The 15,439-nt window shown below is 52.9% G+C and overlaps 8 protein-coding genes across 8 annotated transcripts; 3 read left to right on the top strand and 5 right to left on the bottom strand.

The window, feature by feature from the left end:
• Window positions 1-408: 408 nt before the first annotated feature.
• On the top strand, window positions 409-1,583 carry BDZ83DRAFT_556453 (cytochrome c/c1 heme lyase; the record flags this gene model as incomplete). Its single annotated transcript, XM_060503523.1, has 3 exons — window positions 409-504; window positions 557-1,272; window positions 1,331-1,583. Coding segments are annotated over 3 exons (1,065 nt in total), but the record flags the coding sequence as incomplete, so codon positions are not given.
• A 488-nt stretch (window positions 1,584-2,071) lies between these two features.
• On the bottom strand, window positions 2,072-2,769 carry BDZ83DRAFT_719936 (uncharacterized protein; the record flags this gene model as incomplete). Its single annotated transcript, XM_060512227.1, has 2 exons — window positions 2,072-2,589; window positions 2,718-2,769. 2 exons carry the CDS (start codon window positions 2,767-2,769, stop codon window positions 2,072-2,074), a joined length of 570 nt encoding a protein of 189 aa, XP_060364419.1.
• Window positions 2,770-4,988: 2,219 nt separating this feature from the next.
• On the top strand, window positions 4,989-5,758 carry BDZ83DRAFT_719935 (uncharacterized protein; the record flags this gene model as incomplete). The annotated part of the gene is made up of 2 exons (XM_060512226.1): window positions 4,989-5,200; window positions 5,290-5,758. The coding sequence occupies 2 exons, from the start codon at window positions 4,989-4,991 to the stop codon at window positions 5,756-5,758; spliced, it is 681 nt and encodes a 226-aa protein (XP_060364418.1).
• A 485-nt stretch (window positions 5,759-6,243) lies between these two features.
• On the bottom strand, window positions 6,244-6,755 carry BDZ83DRAFT_622991 (uncharacterized protein). The gene is made up of 2 exons (XM_060508354.1): window positions 6,355-6,755; window positions 6,244-6,295 (listed from the first exon to the last, which is right to left on the bottom strand). The coding sequence occupies exon 1, from the start codon at window positions 6,672-6,674 to the stop codon at window positions 6,381-6,383; it is 294 nt and encodes a 97-aa protein (XP_060364417.1). The 5' UTR covers window positions 6,675-6,755; the 3' UTR covers window positions 6,244-6,295; window positions 6,355-6,380.
• A 948-nt stretch (window positions 6,756-7,703) lies between these two features.
• On the bottom strand, window positions 7,704-8,888 carry BDZ83DRAFT_351796 (uncharacterized protein). Its single transcript, XM_060502535.1, has 3 exons — window positions 8,460-8,888; window positions 8,317-8,394; window positions 7,704-8,237 (listed from the first exon to the last, which is right to left on the bottom strand). The coding sequence occupies exons 1-3, from the start codon at window positions 8,605-8,607 to the stop codon at window positions 7,840-7,842; spliced, it is 624 nt and encodes a 207-aa protein (XP_060364416.1). The 5' UTR covers window positions 8,608-8,888; the 3' UTR covers window positions 7,704-7,839.
• An 822-nt stretch (window positions 8,889-9,710) lies between these two features.
• BDZ83DRAFT_779182 (uncharacterized protein) lies at window positions 9,711-10,796 on the bottom strand (the record flags this gene model as incomplete). The annotated part of the gene is made up of 2 exons (XM_060515509.1): window positions 10,348-10,796; window positions 9,711-10,259 (listed from the first exon to the last, which is right to left on the bottom strand). The coding sequence occupies exons 1-2, from the start codon at window positions 10,552-10,554 to the stop codon at window positions 9,711-9,713; spliced, it is 756 nt and encodes a 251-aa protein (XP_060364415.1). The 5' UTR covers window positions 10,555-10,796.
• A 1,181-nt stretch (window positions 10,797-11,977) lies between these two features.
• BDZ83DRAFT_752606 (uncharacterized protein) lies at window positions 11,978-13,036 on the top strand (the record flags this gene model as incomplete). The annotated part of the gene is made up of 1 exon (XM_060514221.1): window positions 11,978-13,036. One exon carries the CDS (start codon window positions 11,978-11,980, stop codon window positions 13,034-13,036), a length of 1,059 nt encoding a protein of 352 aa, XP_060364414.1.
• A 232-nt stretch (window positions 13,037-13,268) lies between these two features.
• Window positions 13,269-14,663, bottom strand: BDZ83DRAFT_652196 (uncharacterized protein; the record flags this gene model as incomplete). Its single annotated transcript, XM_060510507.1, has 1 exon — window positions 13,269-14,663. The coding sequence occupies one exon, from the start codon at window positions 14,661-14,663 to the stop codon at window positions 13,269-13,271; it is 1,395 nt and encodes a 464-aa protein (XP_060364413.1).
• Window positions 14,664-15,439: the final 776 nt, after the last annotated feature.

The following is a 15,439-nucleotide window of genomic DNA, read 5'->3' as shown; positions in this document are numbered from 1 at the left end:
ATTGCGTAAGGTGTTGCGTGCAGCAATTGGTTAGGCGCCGCGGGTTTAAGTCGGAAAGCTGTCGCGGGTCTGTCCGATGGCGACAGCGCTGTTCTGCAGGGGATGCTTCTTTTTTTTTCTCAGCGGGCAAGGCACAGACAGTGAGCCACTACAGTCCCGTCGATTACGGATGCTAAGAACCCACCGTGGAACCTTGCCGTTTATCCACGCCCTTTTTTTCTCTTATCGTCGATTCCGTCACCCAAACCGTAAATCTTTTTTTTTCCTTCCCAAGTTTCATTCGCGATACCCTCAACCAACTTCACCACTTCACCCGTGTGTTCGTCGCGTCCAACCTGCCTTCTTGTACGATACCTTACCTACTCTTCCCACTTACCTATTTCACCTAATCTTTTCAACTATACAATCATGGGTTGGTTCTGGGCCGATGCTCCTGCGACACCCGTCCACGCGACGTTCGCCTCGTCGCATCCTCATGGCGCTATTCCGTCCGGCTCTCCTCCTGTATGTTAAGCACCAATCCAAGCAACGACTGGCATTCTCTAACATTTCCCAGCCCAGCTGCCCGATGCACCAAAAGTCTGCCGATGCGTTGACAACAGCAAAGCCCGCCGCACCCGCTCCTCCCTCCGCCTGCCCAGTCCCTCACGATCAGCGCCACGCCGCAGCAGCAGCAGCTCCTCCTCCCCTCTCAGCATGCCCCGTCCCCCACGACCAACGACACTCCGCCGCCGCGGCACCGCCGGCATCATGCCCGGTACCCCACGACGCACCAAAGCCCGCCGAGTCCAAGGGCTTCCTCCAGCAAATCAACCCCCTAAACTACATGTTCAAGGAAATCTCACAAGCGCCCGCCGAAAACCAAGCCGTCGCGCTGCCGACCGAGAGAGAACCCTCCACGATACCCAGGGGCTCCGGCGACGGCAACTGGGAGTATCCTTCCCCTCAGCAGATGTACAACGCCCTCCTGCGCAAGGGGTACACCGACACCGACATCACCGCCGTCGAGTCCATGGTCTCGGTGCACAACTTTTTGAACGAGGGCGCCTGGGCTGAGATTGTCAGCTGGGAGGAGCGCTTCGGCAAGGGTCTTTACCGGGGCTGGCAGGCGTGCAAGCGCGGCGAGGAGAACTCGGAGGATATGGTTGAGAGGCTGAAGGACGGCTCGGAGACGCCGCCGACGCTCATCCGGTTCCAGGGGCGTCCGAAGGATATGACGCCCAAGGCTGTTATGTGGCAGGTTGCCGGCTGGCTCTACCCATCAAAGTTTGAGTGCGTCCCCTCTCACTCTTCAACCTCTTCTTCAACAGAATGCTAACGTTACTCACAGGACCGAGCCTCCCTTTGACCGACACGACTGGTTCGTCTCCCGCAAGGTCGGCGGCGTTGAAAAGGAAATCCGATACGTCATCGACTACTACTCTGGCGAGCCCGAACCCACTGGCGAACCCGTCTTCTACCTCGACGTCCGGCCCGCCGTCACACCCCTCGGTGCTGCGGAGCGGCTCATCAGATGGGGAGGCGACGTGTGGTGGCGGGCTTCTGGCGCCGAGGTGCGCGAGCAGGAGCAGCTTGCCAAGCAGGCAGCGCAGAAGTAAGCGCAGGAGACAAGCAAAAAGGGGACGACGAAAAACAACGAAGCGAAGGCGAACGAAATAAAGTACCGAGATGAGAGTAGGCAGGTTTACCTGCTTGCGGCGTGTATAACTTGGGAGGCCAGATTATGGTGTTTTTGACGGGGTTTCACTCGACGGCGGCGTTTTGACACGATACAAAGGTTCGATTATCTGGGATACCAAAAGGAGGAGAACATCCTTTCTTCTTCTTTTCCTATACTCCCCCCACTCCTCATGTTTTGATTACTATGCCTATAATGGCCTGTATAGTACGCCCAGAAAGTGGCATGTATTCTACCTCTTTTTCTTCAACGTTGAGACGACACGAAACGGATGAAATAAAAAAGATTTGTTTCCAATTCACATTAGTTCTCCCCAGCATTGAACTTTTTGTAATTTCCGCCTTGAGCTTTCGCTTCACAAGTGAAGGCAACCACTTTCTACCATACGACAGATTAGGTCGTCTTGGCCGCCAGAGCAGTAACCTGATCCAACAAAGCCTTACTCTCCTTGGGCGCATTCTTCAACACCTTATCCCGCAAATGATCAACCTGCTGGCCTGCCGCCGCAGGCGGATTCCCCTGCGCCGTCTGGATTCTCGAAACCTGCATCGACAAGAAGAACTTGGGCACCTTGATACCCAAGTTCCCGCCCACAGACCTGATTCCGGCCTCGGTAGCGACATACGCGTCCAGCTCGTTTTGGAACTTGGCGAGGTCGTTGGAGGCCAGGGGTTCCGTGGTGGCGAACTTGTCGAGGGCAAAAGCCAAAGGTGTCTGGGAGGAGTCGGCGAAGTTGATGGAGGAGAAGGTGACGCCGCCGGCGGAGACGTCGGGGACGTTGGAGAGGGTCTTTTTGGAGGCGTCGCAGGTGATTTTGGATTCGAGGGAGGCGGCGGCGTCGGAGACTTCTTGGGGGAGGACGGTGTTGCCTACGATGAAGCAGGCGTTTTGGCGGGGGGCGAGTTGGGGGGCTATGATGATGTTGTGTTAGTTTCTTAGTATTCCTTTGGTGTATTTTTTTTTTGGTATATGATTGAGATGATGGCTGGGAATGTGTGTGTGTGTGTGTGCGTGTATATGTGTTGATGGGATGTCTTACCTGCGAGAGCGGCACCGGCACTGGCGGCGATGATGGCGAGAGAGAGCTGCATCGTGACGATTATGAAGTAGTCTGATGAACAGAGAGGTGGTCTTGAGAAGTGATGCGAAGAGGAAACGAAACGAAGCGAATGCCTTTCCGGAAGGACTGTATGAAGGAGAAAGTAAAAAAGAACGAATAGTTTGGGATTAACTTGCTGCTATCTCTTTAGAAACAAGGACAACTCGAGGCGGGACATGATCGCCTTTTAAGCATCACATCACATTCACATCGCAAGGGGAAAGAGAGCAAGGGCAGACAGAGCAGGGGTGGGTGTTACGGTGGGTTGCTTGGCAAATAAGCATAGGGCCGGTATTAGGTTTCCTGTGCCTGGGCGGTCCCCAGTCCAGGTTCTAAACATCGCCAAAACTTGCTCTTGTCACATTTTGTGGGAGTCTGGTGTGGTTTGCTTTGCTTGTTCCCCTGGTGAAAGCTTTCTGGGAGATGAGGTCAAGAGTGATACCTTGGGCGAAGTCAACTTACTTTTGACGAAAGAACCATCTCATGATTCTCGTCATCCCAGGTCTTGCTGTCAGTATCCCGTGGGAAATGGTAGTTTGGGATCATGAGCCCTGTCAAGCATTGAGCCAAAATCTCGGATGATGGGTGCCGGGGATGAGGAAGGAGAGGGAAAGAATTTAGGTTGGCATAGTCTCAAGGAGTCCGCGCGAAGCGTGTGTTCCTTGCCGAGGGAGGCTGTACCTGGCGGCGTGTGGTATACACACACCAGTTGAACCGTGACCATGGTACTATTCGCAGAGGCGGAGGGCAGACAAGACTGACAAGAGCCCCAAAAAGAGAAGGCTCTTTGCAACAATCCGAGTCTCGAAGGCTAGTCGGGTCGTCGCTCGATGCGGTAAGGCTGTCCCTGACGGCCTGCTTTTGAGCCGCTTGTGTCTCGGGCTATTTTGTGGTTCCCTTGCCCCATGTCTCCATCTGAATTAGAGACCCGATGACCCAGTGTCACCGGTCTTTTAGCGACAGACATGACAGGCCAGCTCAAACCTTGAAATGGGAAGAGAGAGAGCATAAGAGGGAGTCGCGTCAAAGTTGGTGGGTGGGTTGATTGGATGCGAGACAATGGTGGGGTTCACCTCTTCTTTCTTTCTTCTCTTCCCCCTTCGCTTCAGATCCGAGGAGCACCCCTGGTCCCTGTCTCAACCACAACACCAGACGGGATGGTTTCAGGGTTCGTTGAGCCACACCAATAGCGAAACGGCCTACGGGGATCGTAGGTGTTGCAGAGTTGAGGAGCGCGGCGCGGGTTGCGACGTCGTGGGAGAGCCTCCTCCCTTTTCGTCGTGGTTGTCCTGGAAAGCTGGGGTGGTTGCTGGAGAGTGCGGTGGTATTTGTTCGTGTTCTTCTCCCCTTCTTTGCTTAAGGTAGTGAGAGAGTTGCGGCTCCTGCCATGGTGGCTTGGCTTCGGGACGTCGGCCGAGAAGGACGCTGCTATTGAGACGTGAGCGACATATTGGCTCGCTTCGAGTGATCATTTCTTGCAGCTTGCAACGTTGGAGATGAAGAGGGCTTTGGCTCGATGCTCTGGGTCACTAGTAGCCAGCGATCCCCGGTTCCAACGCGGGTTAGAGGCAATGCTAGCCTTTGGCGATTCGCGCAAGTCTCCGAGGAGTCCTTAGGGAAAGGCCTATTAGCAATCAAGAATTACTCTGTTTTGATAATTGATTAAAGGGCTTTGAAGCAAAGTCATGCATCGCAGCCAACTGTCTACCATGTCTTGAGTGCATGGTGACTGCAACTCCCCGGCCCATCATCTGAAGATCAACGAACCGTGCTATTGACAAGTGGAGATCTTTCAAGTACCTAGACTCTACGCACCCAAAATATCATCTCAATTGAGTCACCCAAATTTGCAGCTCCTTTCTTGGGTTCTATACCGAATGATCTCAGGTGAGTCACTTAGGGTATCTTTCGTGTTGGTTGTAAAACCCCCACAATCTTGCGTGCATTCTACCACCAACGACCAATCCTCTGCCCTGTCTCTCCGCGGCGCAGAAAGATAACTAAGATGAACCAGGCTGATGTCATCAACGCTAAACCACATCTCACATAACCAACATGGCTTACAAACATTCGAGACCCACCGCTCATGGCGAGATATAAACCGACGATAGATGCGCACAATGGTCCATAGTTGATATACACACATCCCGTGATAATTCATTGATGACAACATCTACAAACCAAGACACTTCTTCCACGCAAGTTCTCAAAATGGGTGTGACTGAATTCTCCTACTTCACCATCAAGCCTGGCAAGACGATCCCCGACGAGGATGGTCTCTATGACCGCGTCTTGGACCTCGCCGTAAACCAGCCCGGCGCCGGGAGCTTATACTACGGCAGCTCAATCGAGAAGCCTGAGCAGGCGTGGTGTTTCCTCGACTGGGATTCTGTAGAGGAGCACTTAGCTTACCGCGACACCGAGTAAGTCTGACACCACGCTCATAACTATGAGAAGCAGATTCTTCATGCTATTGACAATCAACATACTTACTCACTCCCCTTTATCACAGCACCCACGCCCCCATAGGCAAAGCCCTCGGTCCCTACCTAGACTGGACCCAAGGCTACATAAAACACATCACGCCCGCCGTCTGGCCACCAGCGATCCTCTCCACAGCCCCCGTCACTGAAGTCCTCACCCTCTTCTTCCCGTCCGACCTCGACTCGGCCGCCAAGGAGGCCCTCACGGCGCAGCTGGAGGAGTTCAAGACCAAGGCGCTCGACACGAGCCCTGACTTCCAGGGGATTAGTTACGGGTGGAGCGTCGAGAACGACGTGCCTGTTACGGACGAGCCTGGGAAGACGGGGAACTTGCTGGCTGCGTTTATCGGGTGGCCGAGCGTGGATGCGCATATGAAGTTTCGCGAGACGGAGCCGTTTAAGGAGAATATTGGGCTTTTGAGGGGGATGGAGGGGATTGTTAAGTTGGGGGTGTTTCATGTTAGCTGTAAGACGAAGAACCCTCCTAAGAAGGAGTAAGGGGGCTGTGTGAATGCGCGTAAAAGGGGCTTTGGTATCCTAAAGAGAGCTATCTGTATGATGGTTACTGTCTTACGGGTTACCATCCGATGTGGATCTACGCTCTACCTGGGAACAAAATGAGTCTACATGCGCTTATTCTCGGACTCGACTTTCAAGTTTGTGCCCCGTATGTTGGTTAGTACATGTAGGTTTGCTGTTAAGAGATGCCAGACTCAGTCAACCGAGGCCATCACTTTCAACTCGTAGCTCCACAGTCTTGGCAGACAGCTTGAGCAAGTTGCGAGTCTAGTGCCGGCACGTAGTCGTATCGCAGTATCAAGTTGATTATAACTTTCTACAACTCAGCAATGAGAATAAAAGAGACACATGGGTCAATGCAATATTTCGTAATGAAGACTTTGTATTCGATACGCTCCCAGCAAGACATTCTTGGCATCTGACAAGCCAAAGCTATGACATCATTCTCAAGGGATTTAATAACCATTCAGCTCTGTCATATGTCCTAGCCTGTAGCTTTGCTGCTGATTCTGGCTCCTGGATAAGAATCAGCTTCGGTCTTTAACCCCAGTATATCGGCAGAGACTTAAGCTTACCGAAGAGTTTCATAGCCCGAAACCACTTAGTTGCACTTGTGGCGACGGTTGTAAGCACCACCACTGATGCAGGTGTCGACATAGTATCCCTTGGGGCACTGGCAGGTACCGGTGGAGGTAGGGCCGCCGGCGTAGGTGCACGACAGGGCGCAACGGGATCCGCCGTCACCGTTGGTGCCGGCCTTGCCACACGAAGCGTAGCCGGAACCGCAGAGCTTGGAGGGGAAAATGGTGTTGGCGTCACCGGCGGGAATGGTACCCGCGGCAGCGAGGGAGAGCATGGCGCTCACGGCGAGGGTGAAGGTGGTGGAGAACTGCATTTTGGTGGATGGAGTTTGGTTGTTATTGGTGTAGGTTTGTAAAAGAAAGCGTGTAAGTTGAGTTTGTAGTGAGTGTTGTAGTGGATGTGTTGATGATGATGAGATTCGAGAATGGCAGACAATGGTTGTGGTCTTTATAGTCTGAGAAACCGAACATCGCGAAGTCTTGAAGCCCACGAGGTCAGGCAACATCTTCACAGCCCGGATTCCCGGCATCGTCCCCAATCAATTTGATGATGCTAGGCTGTGCTGCGAGTCTGCTGCCCGCAACATATTACGCTTAGCGTCGATTTCCATACCGTCAAAGTGTTGATCACAAGGAGCGGTATGGGAACAGACTAATTCGTAACTACGAAATATCAGCCCTGCCTTCGGTTTCTAGATGAAGTGGAGTTCATACTGATGCTTAGCCCTACGGGGTACCCGTACTTCGTACAGATTGTCCCAATAGAATTGGACGATCTGCCCTCGGTCTCGGGAAGAAAAGAAGAAAAGGGACCCGTATCTCGGTTTTTAGAGTTGTGCACGTCCTACGCAGTATATTAACCTCGCTGGCTTGACGCTTGTGTTTAGGTGTTGGTTTATGACTCGAGTTTTACGGGGTGTTGAACTTTGCACACCGGGAAATGCGAAGATCGTCAACCCGATTATCCACCCCGGGCCCCTTTCTACAGCCGCGTATTCAACAAGTGAATTGTGCGCCAGACACACTGTCGCATGAGAGAAAGTGGCACCCAGGTGGACACTCATAAGCTTTTTACAATTTGTTCTTCGGAGCAACTTTGCATCCCGCACCCGTTAACACAGAACTCAATTCTGTCTAAGTGGCCACAGCTCAGCAATGGCAGCCAACATATTGATCTCAACGGGGAGGTTGATTATAAAATCATGTAATCAAGTGTTGATTTGGGGAAGAAGGAGACATGATCGGGAATGATGGCTCGTTTTACCTAACAAAGCAAAAGAAAACAGTCTCTCTACAAAGACGGTCGGAATTCGGCATACATGTCCATAGTCGATAGTTTCTTGGACGCCAAGAATGAATATGTTCATCTGAAGTCTGTTTATTTGGGGTATTGGCATCCCATCTCAAGCACGCTCTGTTTGAATCGCTAGTTGCAGTCTGGTGTTCAACACCCTTCCCAGCCACTGATAATCACCCTCTCTAATCAACAATAGTCCACGACCCAGAAGGGCCATACTCAATCTCATGCGACGTGACATCCTCAAAGTCAAGAATCTTTAGCGAAGAATCGTGAATCTTGTCCACCATGGCGCCCGTCTCCGCCGACGGCTGGAACCACACTGCCGCCAGCGGCTTGGGCGTCAGCGTCTCGGAGCCGGGCGGGAGCGGGCCAAACTGGCTGACATGAACGGGGGCCTCGACGCCGTTGACGGTCTTGTAAATGACTGCCGATGCGGAGGAAGCGAGGTTCTTGAAGAGGAAGCCGTTGGCGGGGGCGGTTTCGTCCGTCGTTGTGATGCCGTCGGTCCAGTCTGGTGGGAGGGTCCAGGATTCGCCAAAAGTGATGGGTTGTTGGGTTGTTGCGACGTCGAATTTCACTGTTTGTTTGGGATTCCCGTCAGGAAATGGTCTTGGACAGTTCTAGACGGGCTCATTATCAAAGAAAAGAAAACGCACCTCCGCTTGAGAAGGCGCTCATTGTTCCTGCGATGGAGTAATCGTCTACCCATGACACGGTCAAGTTTCGAGCGCAGACTATTGCATCATATTAGTTGAACTTCAACCTAGATATGAGGGAGAGTTTCTAATCAAGTTCATACCTGAAGAATACCCGATGACGTTGAACTTGGTAGACCCAGGCCGCGCAGTCGTATCGAAGCCGAAGCCAAGGCATAACCTAAGACCGCTGGCCTTGAACTTCTGGACCATGTTCTTATCGATTTTGATGTCGAGCTTGTATTCCGTCATTTTGGCTGAGCTTGGAGATATTTGACAAGTATTTCGAATGCCGTCTACCGAAGTAATCAATCATGATCCACGGCGACGACGGACCCCTTTTTGTAGGCTGGCCCGGCATGTCTCCCCAACCCCTTAATTCTACAAGAATATCCTGATTCCGGCCAATGGCATTCTTCGGGAGAGTCTCTCGATGTCTTGTACACCACAGAAACTGAGAACACACATGCGAATGACGCATCTGTCTTGCCCACGTTCACAGCGGAGCCGCCTAGCTAGGCGAGTGCGAGAACTGCGAGTGCGATGTCTCACATCCAGGCCGAAAGGGGGATAGCCCTTGGACCATCGTTCGCGCGAGTATGTACGTTAACGGCCGCGTAGCGTCGCATAGTGCAGCAATTGCCGTTCAAATACGATTGCGGAGCGACGCTAAAGTGGTTTCTCGCCAACGGTTCGGCAAAGTGGTGATGCGACGTGCGTGATGCGGCGCGTGTGATGAAGCGATTTCTCTGGTCGAATTCGTAAAAGGAGATGATGGACGTTTGCGAGGGTCCTTTTTTTTCTTACCTCCGCCTTATCTGCGTTTTGAGAAACAGAGACATGTCTCTGGCGCGCCGTAGAAATCACGTTTTGGGTAGCTGTTGGACTGCATTGAGCAGGTTCGGAGTTCCGAATGCTTGGTTTGAGTTGCCACGCTATCTTGAACGCCGAACATGTTGAGATCTGAATCCCGAACGAACGGCATGTCGTGATAGGGGCCAAACCTCTGCCACTCTGTCGAAGTGAAAGGACAGGCGGGCACAACTGCTACATTATCCGGTTCCATGAAGGTTCTCTAGAATACAATAGATCTATTGTCTATACCCTCGCAGCTTTTGAGAGACTAGGCCAAGTTGTACCCACATCAAAGGCACGCAGTCTACTTTTCGAGGATGGTACAAAACTTTGTATTCACATGATATTCGTAACATTTCGCATCGAGTGTTTCGTCTGATCAGCTTCATTCGCTGGATTGGGTGTGCTGTTAGAAGATCAGACCAGGTTGAACTGCCGGTGGGCGGTTATCATCGTATAGTTATGATTGTTGACATGCAGTGTCATCCAAGCTCATATTTCTATTGCTGCTGCGACTTGATATAGAGGTAGAGAAAGACCACCACAAGAAGTACGAGCGAGAGCAGGCCAGCTGGGCTGATGTATACATCAGACTGCTCAGTCTCCCAAATATCAACTTCCTTGTCTTCCATCTCCGGCAGAGGCCCGGAACTATCCCGACCCTGGAACTCCTTCAATCTCTCTAATCTCTTCGTCTGATCACAGAGATCATCAAATGAGGAAACCTCCTTCAATCTCTTCGAGGTGTTCGGATCATAAAGATCAACGAACCCAGAAACCTCCTTCAAGCTCTTAAACGAGGCTCTCCCAAGAACAGGAGGATCTCCACCGCTCAGTCGATACGGCCGCAACGCCCCCAGATGAACGGAGTGACGCTGCCGAATATTCACATACGAATTCTTCGCCAGCGGAAGACGATTGTCGGGGAAGCAGAGCTGGGTGTCGGGCATGGCCGGGTGTGAGGCTGGCTTGATGGGCACATATTTAAGCCAGTGGGCCCAGTCAGGAGTGTGGGCTTGGGCGATGCCGCGGGAGCCCATGGAAGTGATCTATAGGTAAAGCAGGAGAGAGTCAGCACTATTCTGAGTATGATAGCAGTTTGGGGTTTGCCAAGGACGGCTGAGAAGGGTCACGTACCATGAATATCTCAACAAGTCCCTCGAGGGAGGGGACCCTAGACATGATGACCACCGGGTGGTTGTATGCTCCATCTTGTAGGTTGGGGTCGATGGTGGCGGGTATGTGATCCTTGGGTGGAAGCCACATAATTTGGCCAGGGAGGCTTCTGGTACTTTGGCGAGGTCTGGGGAGTTTTGTCCCTGAATTTCTGTTTGTCGGGGGCATCGTATTTCGAGATATTCGAGGTTGCCCAATGTAGAAGGAGAGGTGAAGTTGATGAGGCCAATTCAGGAATTGAAAATGGAGGTGTTGAAAAAGCCTCAAGCCATCGAAGACAGCAGATTTAGTCAGGAAACAAATCAGTGTGATGAAAATTCTTCACTGTAGACTTCTTTTCACGTCAAATCATTTTACAGTTGAGTCTTCCGGCTGGTTCTAGAGGAAGCCGAGTTCATGCTTTCCGGCTCCGTTGGTTTGAACCGTGGGTGTGAACCCTGAACTGACGCCGAGCCGCCCAAATCAAGAACAGGGGTCAGCATCCAGGTCCTCAGGCTTCAAACGATTGGGCTGCATCTGCAGGCCTTACTTGGCCGTTGGCCCTTGGAAACCAGACACTAATCATGGAACGGCCCGAACCCGGGAAGTCCGCATGCACGAATGCCATCGTTACGTGTGAGCGTTACCATAGTCTGCCCGCGCCTAGTAAAAAAAAAAGATGAGAATCAGAGTGTGGCTTGCTTAGGAGCTCAAGATGATGTGCCGCTCAGAAGGATGAGATCTTGGTGTTTCTACTGGGGCCATCATCAAGCTGATATCGCATGGGAACCCGAGTATCGCAATACTTTTTTGATGAAGCGGCATAAAGAAATTTTCATCATGTGCCTGCACAGCATACTCGATCGCATGGAAGATCGTTCAAGATGAGAGACTCTTTTGAAAATAGCATAGGAGGGGCGAAGATGTGCCAAGCGAGCGAGGCGGCGCAGCTGCTCATCAAGAAGAATCGCACCTCGCCCTATTCCAAGGAACCACAATTACACAAAGCTCTCTTCTAAAAAAGAATCTGACCAGAGAAAAGAAGGGGCCTGGAGAAATGTTTCAACTTCTGACAGGCTTGTCTACCTAACTCTTGTCAAGGTATGTGTATGTGGGTGGTGCAGAGAAACACGACCAGGGTAGACTGTTCAAACCAACAAAGAAGCATTCACCTTCACCTTTACTCTCACTCACTCTGGTCACCACTTCTTCACTGAGGCGGTAAAAGGCGCCTCTTTCAAAGCCCCTCGAGCAACGTTCTACCAGAACACATATCCTTTGTCACTCTCGTAGGAGGGGACTAGAATGGTTCATCCACGCTTGGAGGGGGAAAAGAGACCAAATGGGAACAAAATCTTTGAATGCCCGTTCCTGCTATGGCGTTAATGATTTCATGTCTTCTCCTGACCACCTGCTCTTCTCAAACGCCCAAATCGCTCCGGATTCTCGACCCAGGACCCATCTCATCAGATCCAAGATTCCACTATACATAACGCCATCACCAAGACGAGAACCCCTTCATCCTTCAAAGGCCAAGGGCTATCAAACTCGGCCTCCTGGCCTAAAACCTCAAAGGAACTTGACGATGTGCTACAAAGTCCACACGCACACAATGTCGTGCGACATCCGCCCAACCATAACATCGACAGCAACACTCTACATAAACCCCTACCAAACACCACCACACTGTCCCTGTCGCCCATCCTCCTCCCCATACACCTCCTATCACCGCTCCTCAACACCAACCAATTCCCGCCTCTGCCCCTCCCACGCCTGCTGCAGCCTCAACCTCATCCTCTACCGCTGCCCAGCCTACTGCCGCCAACCAATAGACTACCACCAATACACCGAATCTTCCTCCACCACCCAGCAGCACCACTCCTACTACCCCCAACACACCTCTCGCGCCGCCTGCTCGTACTCGTACTCCTACACAAACGACTACACGTACCCATACTCACCACACTACCCCTACCCCTACACCTCACCCCGCCCACGCTGGCGCACAATCCGCATCTTCGACCGGAACCCAGACTTCCACGCCCTCGAATCCGCCGACCTCCGCTTCGCAATCTCCGAACTGGTCGACATCGGCGGGATCCTCCTCCACGCGGAGTCTGAACTCGAGAAAGCGCGGCTGCGACTAGACCGCGAACGTCGTCGGCACGATGCCGCGCACGGGCGGTCGTGCGAGCGTCAGCGGGGTCACCAGCGAGAGCGGGAATGTCCCTGGACTCGACGTATCGCAGAGATGTCGCTCGAGGCGGACGATATCAAATTCAGCTCCGAGGTCCTGGCGGATTGCTGGGTGAAGTACGTCGGGTTGCTGCGGAAGTATGAGGGGTTGGGGCAACGGCGGGTGAGTGGGTTGATTGAAGATCGCGGGAGTCGGCGGCGGCGAAGAGGGGGAGTTGAGGTTGAGGTTGAGGTTCCCAGGGCGGACAAGGGGAAGCCGTTCAGATATGTTTCGCGGGAGAGCTGGGTTCGGGAGAAGCGTGTTCCTGAAGGGGAGCGGAAGGATCGGGAGTGTTGTCGGGAGTACAAGAAGGGGTATGGTAGACCGGAGGCGAATACAGGACGACGTCGGTCGGTGAGGTTTGCGGATGAGGTTGGTGGTGGGAAGGGGTACTTTAATGAAGGCGGGCGGAGTCGGAGGTGGTCGATATACTAGATTGCTGTCCCAAATATCCCAATTTGTGACAAGGGCGTAATAGTTCACGATATCCAAGGCGTGAGCGCCGGGTAGAGTAAACATCGCTTCATTAAGTCTTGCGTCGAGATGCTCTAAATGCTATATGCTCGCAAATGTACCGCCTAATGCATGTCCTTGACTCCAAGCTCGCTAATACGGGGTTTTCCGAACTGCGGTTGACCCTAAACAAAAACACCATTCCTGCTGACGACTAGTAGACGAGCTTGAACTCGACATCCGACTTGATGGCCTTCAGAGTCTCCGGGATCGGTAGTGGATCGTAGAATGGATTCGGACGGAACGTCACCTCCTTCAACTTCGGCAGAATGGCCTTGCTTTCGAAAACAAGCTTATACAAGGCGTCCTGCAGACCCTTTTCGTAGACTGCGCGTTCCTTTGAGGATAGCTGGTCGACCTCGACATCATGCCACAATTCCGCCAAGTCCAGAACCTCCACCGTCGGTGGCAGTCGCGAGATTATGTCAATCTTCTCAACCCACTGCGGCTTCCCGTACAAGATCCCGATATCGAGTTTCACGTTGCGCAGCGACTTCATCTTGGGAAGTATCGTGAGTGTTCCGTCTCCACCAACGTGTTGCGAGAAATTGCCCGCCAGGATACCCTCGAACGAAAAGGTCTCCAGGGTATCAGCCACCAGAGACAAAGCCGTATTCAGGTTGTGTTCACCGTCGGCAGGCTGTTCAGCTACACCGCTGGGACCCATCTCGAGGAGCTTGAGATTGGGACAAAGGGCGCATATCGCGTGCCATCCTTGACCCCACATGCTGCTCCGAACAAGTCGGAGTTCCTCGACATTCTTCCAGCTCCCGTCGTCACCCCAACCGTCGCCGGGCTCCAGAACGGCAGGACGATACACAGCTGAGCCAAGCTCCACGGAGCGCAAGTTGGGTAGTCGCAACAGGCACGGCAACTCGCGGCGAGGCCAGAAGCTCGCGCCGGGAAAGTCCGGCATCGGCTCCAGCATGACGCGGGTGAGGGAGCTCAGAACGCGCGGGCAGCCCTCGGCGGTCTCGATATCGGGGGTGAGAATGGCTTTGAGCTTCTGGTACTCTCCGGCGGCAAAAGGCATGCGCATGTGTAGAGTGCGCAGATTTGGTGAGGAGTAGAGGATGAGTGCAAAGACAATCTGGGCGAATTCGAGCTCCGTCTTGGCGTCACGCACAAACGTCTTGATGCGTTCCGGAAATCGGGGCGAGGCTTCTACGAGGCGACGCCATTCGGTGCGTTTGTATGGGCAGAGGACGTCGGTCGGATAGTGATCGGTGCCCAAACAAGAGACGTAGGAGAGGATGCGCATGTTGTCGCCTAGCTCTGGGCGTTCGAGCAGAGTCTGGAGGAGGGACTGAAGCCGTGTCTGACCCCATAGATAGACGGTCTGGTAGAGGAAAGGTATTGCTAGGTCCGAGAGCCTGCGACACACGAATGCGAGGCGGTAAAGGGCGACGCGGTTGGTGACTACAACGCCATCTGGATCGGTGTAGGCCTGGAATGGAATGTCGAGGCCATCAAGCGGCGGTGTCAAGTGGCCGACGATTTGAAGAAGAACCTCATCAGGGAGAGCAAGCAATGACAAAGACGAAGCCATTGTGAGGGAGCCGGTGAACGATGGGTGGTGAGTGAGTGAGTGAGTGAGTGAGAAATTAGGAGGAGTCGTCAAGTCGAAGGGAGAGGTGTGGAAAGGTGAGTGAGATATTAGATCTTGATTAGGCGGGGTTATGTGCCGGAGTGAGACAGCGTTGAAGTCTGTGACCGGACGAGAAAAGTTCTAGACAAGACGAAATAAAAGAGACAGATACACACACACACAGAGAGAGAGAGACGTGTGCCCAGACCTGTCTCAACCAACAGGTGGTTGGCGGGGGAGGCTGAGCAAGATGAAAGCGAGATGGTGACCTTATGTAAAGCAGCCAGTTTACTTGGCGGAGCGAGCGCGACAGCGACACATGCCAGCGAGGTTAAGGTGGAAAAGCACGCAGGGTTTGACGAGGGAGAGGTGGGAGGGCTTGCAGGAGGAGAAAACCGAGAAGAAAAGGAGGAATTTAGATGAGACGGGCGCGTGGCGTAGCAAGATTCCCCCAGGTTTTCCGCTCCGATGCACTCCACCAAGAACCCACCGTGTCAGGGACTCCCAGGCTTCAAGAGTCTCCGACAGCGAGGGGGCCCCCTTTTGACGATCCGGATGCGGCGAGTGGAGGGGTTTAGTAACTTGATTCAGTCTGCGAGATGCGGATGCGGATGCGGATGGGGGAATGGTGTGAAGGAAGTGTAAGCAAGTAAAATACCGGTAGGCAATAAGAAAAGATGGACCTTGGGTGCCATGGGGATTTGAGTGTGGGCGGAATCCCATCTTATTGACTGCTG

The sequence above is a fragment of the Colletotrichum acutatum genome (genome assembly GCF_030867785.1).
Source record: "Colletotrichum acutatum strain CBS 112980 chromosome Unknown BDZ83scaffold_52, whole genome shotgun sequence".
NCBI classification, from domain to species: domain Eukaryota; kingdom Fungi; phylum Ascomycota; class Sordariomycetes; order Glomerellales; family Glomerellaceae; genus Colletotrichum; species Colletotrichum acutatum.
This window is presented reverse-complemented; position numbering and strand designations above follow the sequence as displayed.

Bases quoted from the DNA above. Each gene is read 5' to 3' on its own strand.
- BDZ83DRAFT_622991 (XM_060508354.1), bottom strand. From the start codon at position 6,674: ATGCAGTTCTCCACCACCTTCACCCTCGCCGTGAGCGCCATGCTCTCC.
- BDZ83DRAFT_351796 (XM_060502535.1), bottom strand. From the start codon at position 8,607: ATGACGGAATACAAGCTCGACATCAAAATCGATAAGAACATGGTCCAG. The intron at 8,395-8,459 runs GTATGAACTTGA...ATGATGCAATAG, and splicing joins CGTCATCGGGTATTCTTCAG to TCTGCGCTCGAAACTTGACC. The intron at 8,238-8,316 runs GTGCGTTTTCTT...CCAAACAAACAG, and splicing joins GAGCGCCTTCTCAAGCGGAG to TGAAATTCGACGTCGCAACA.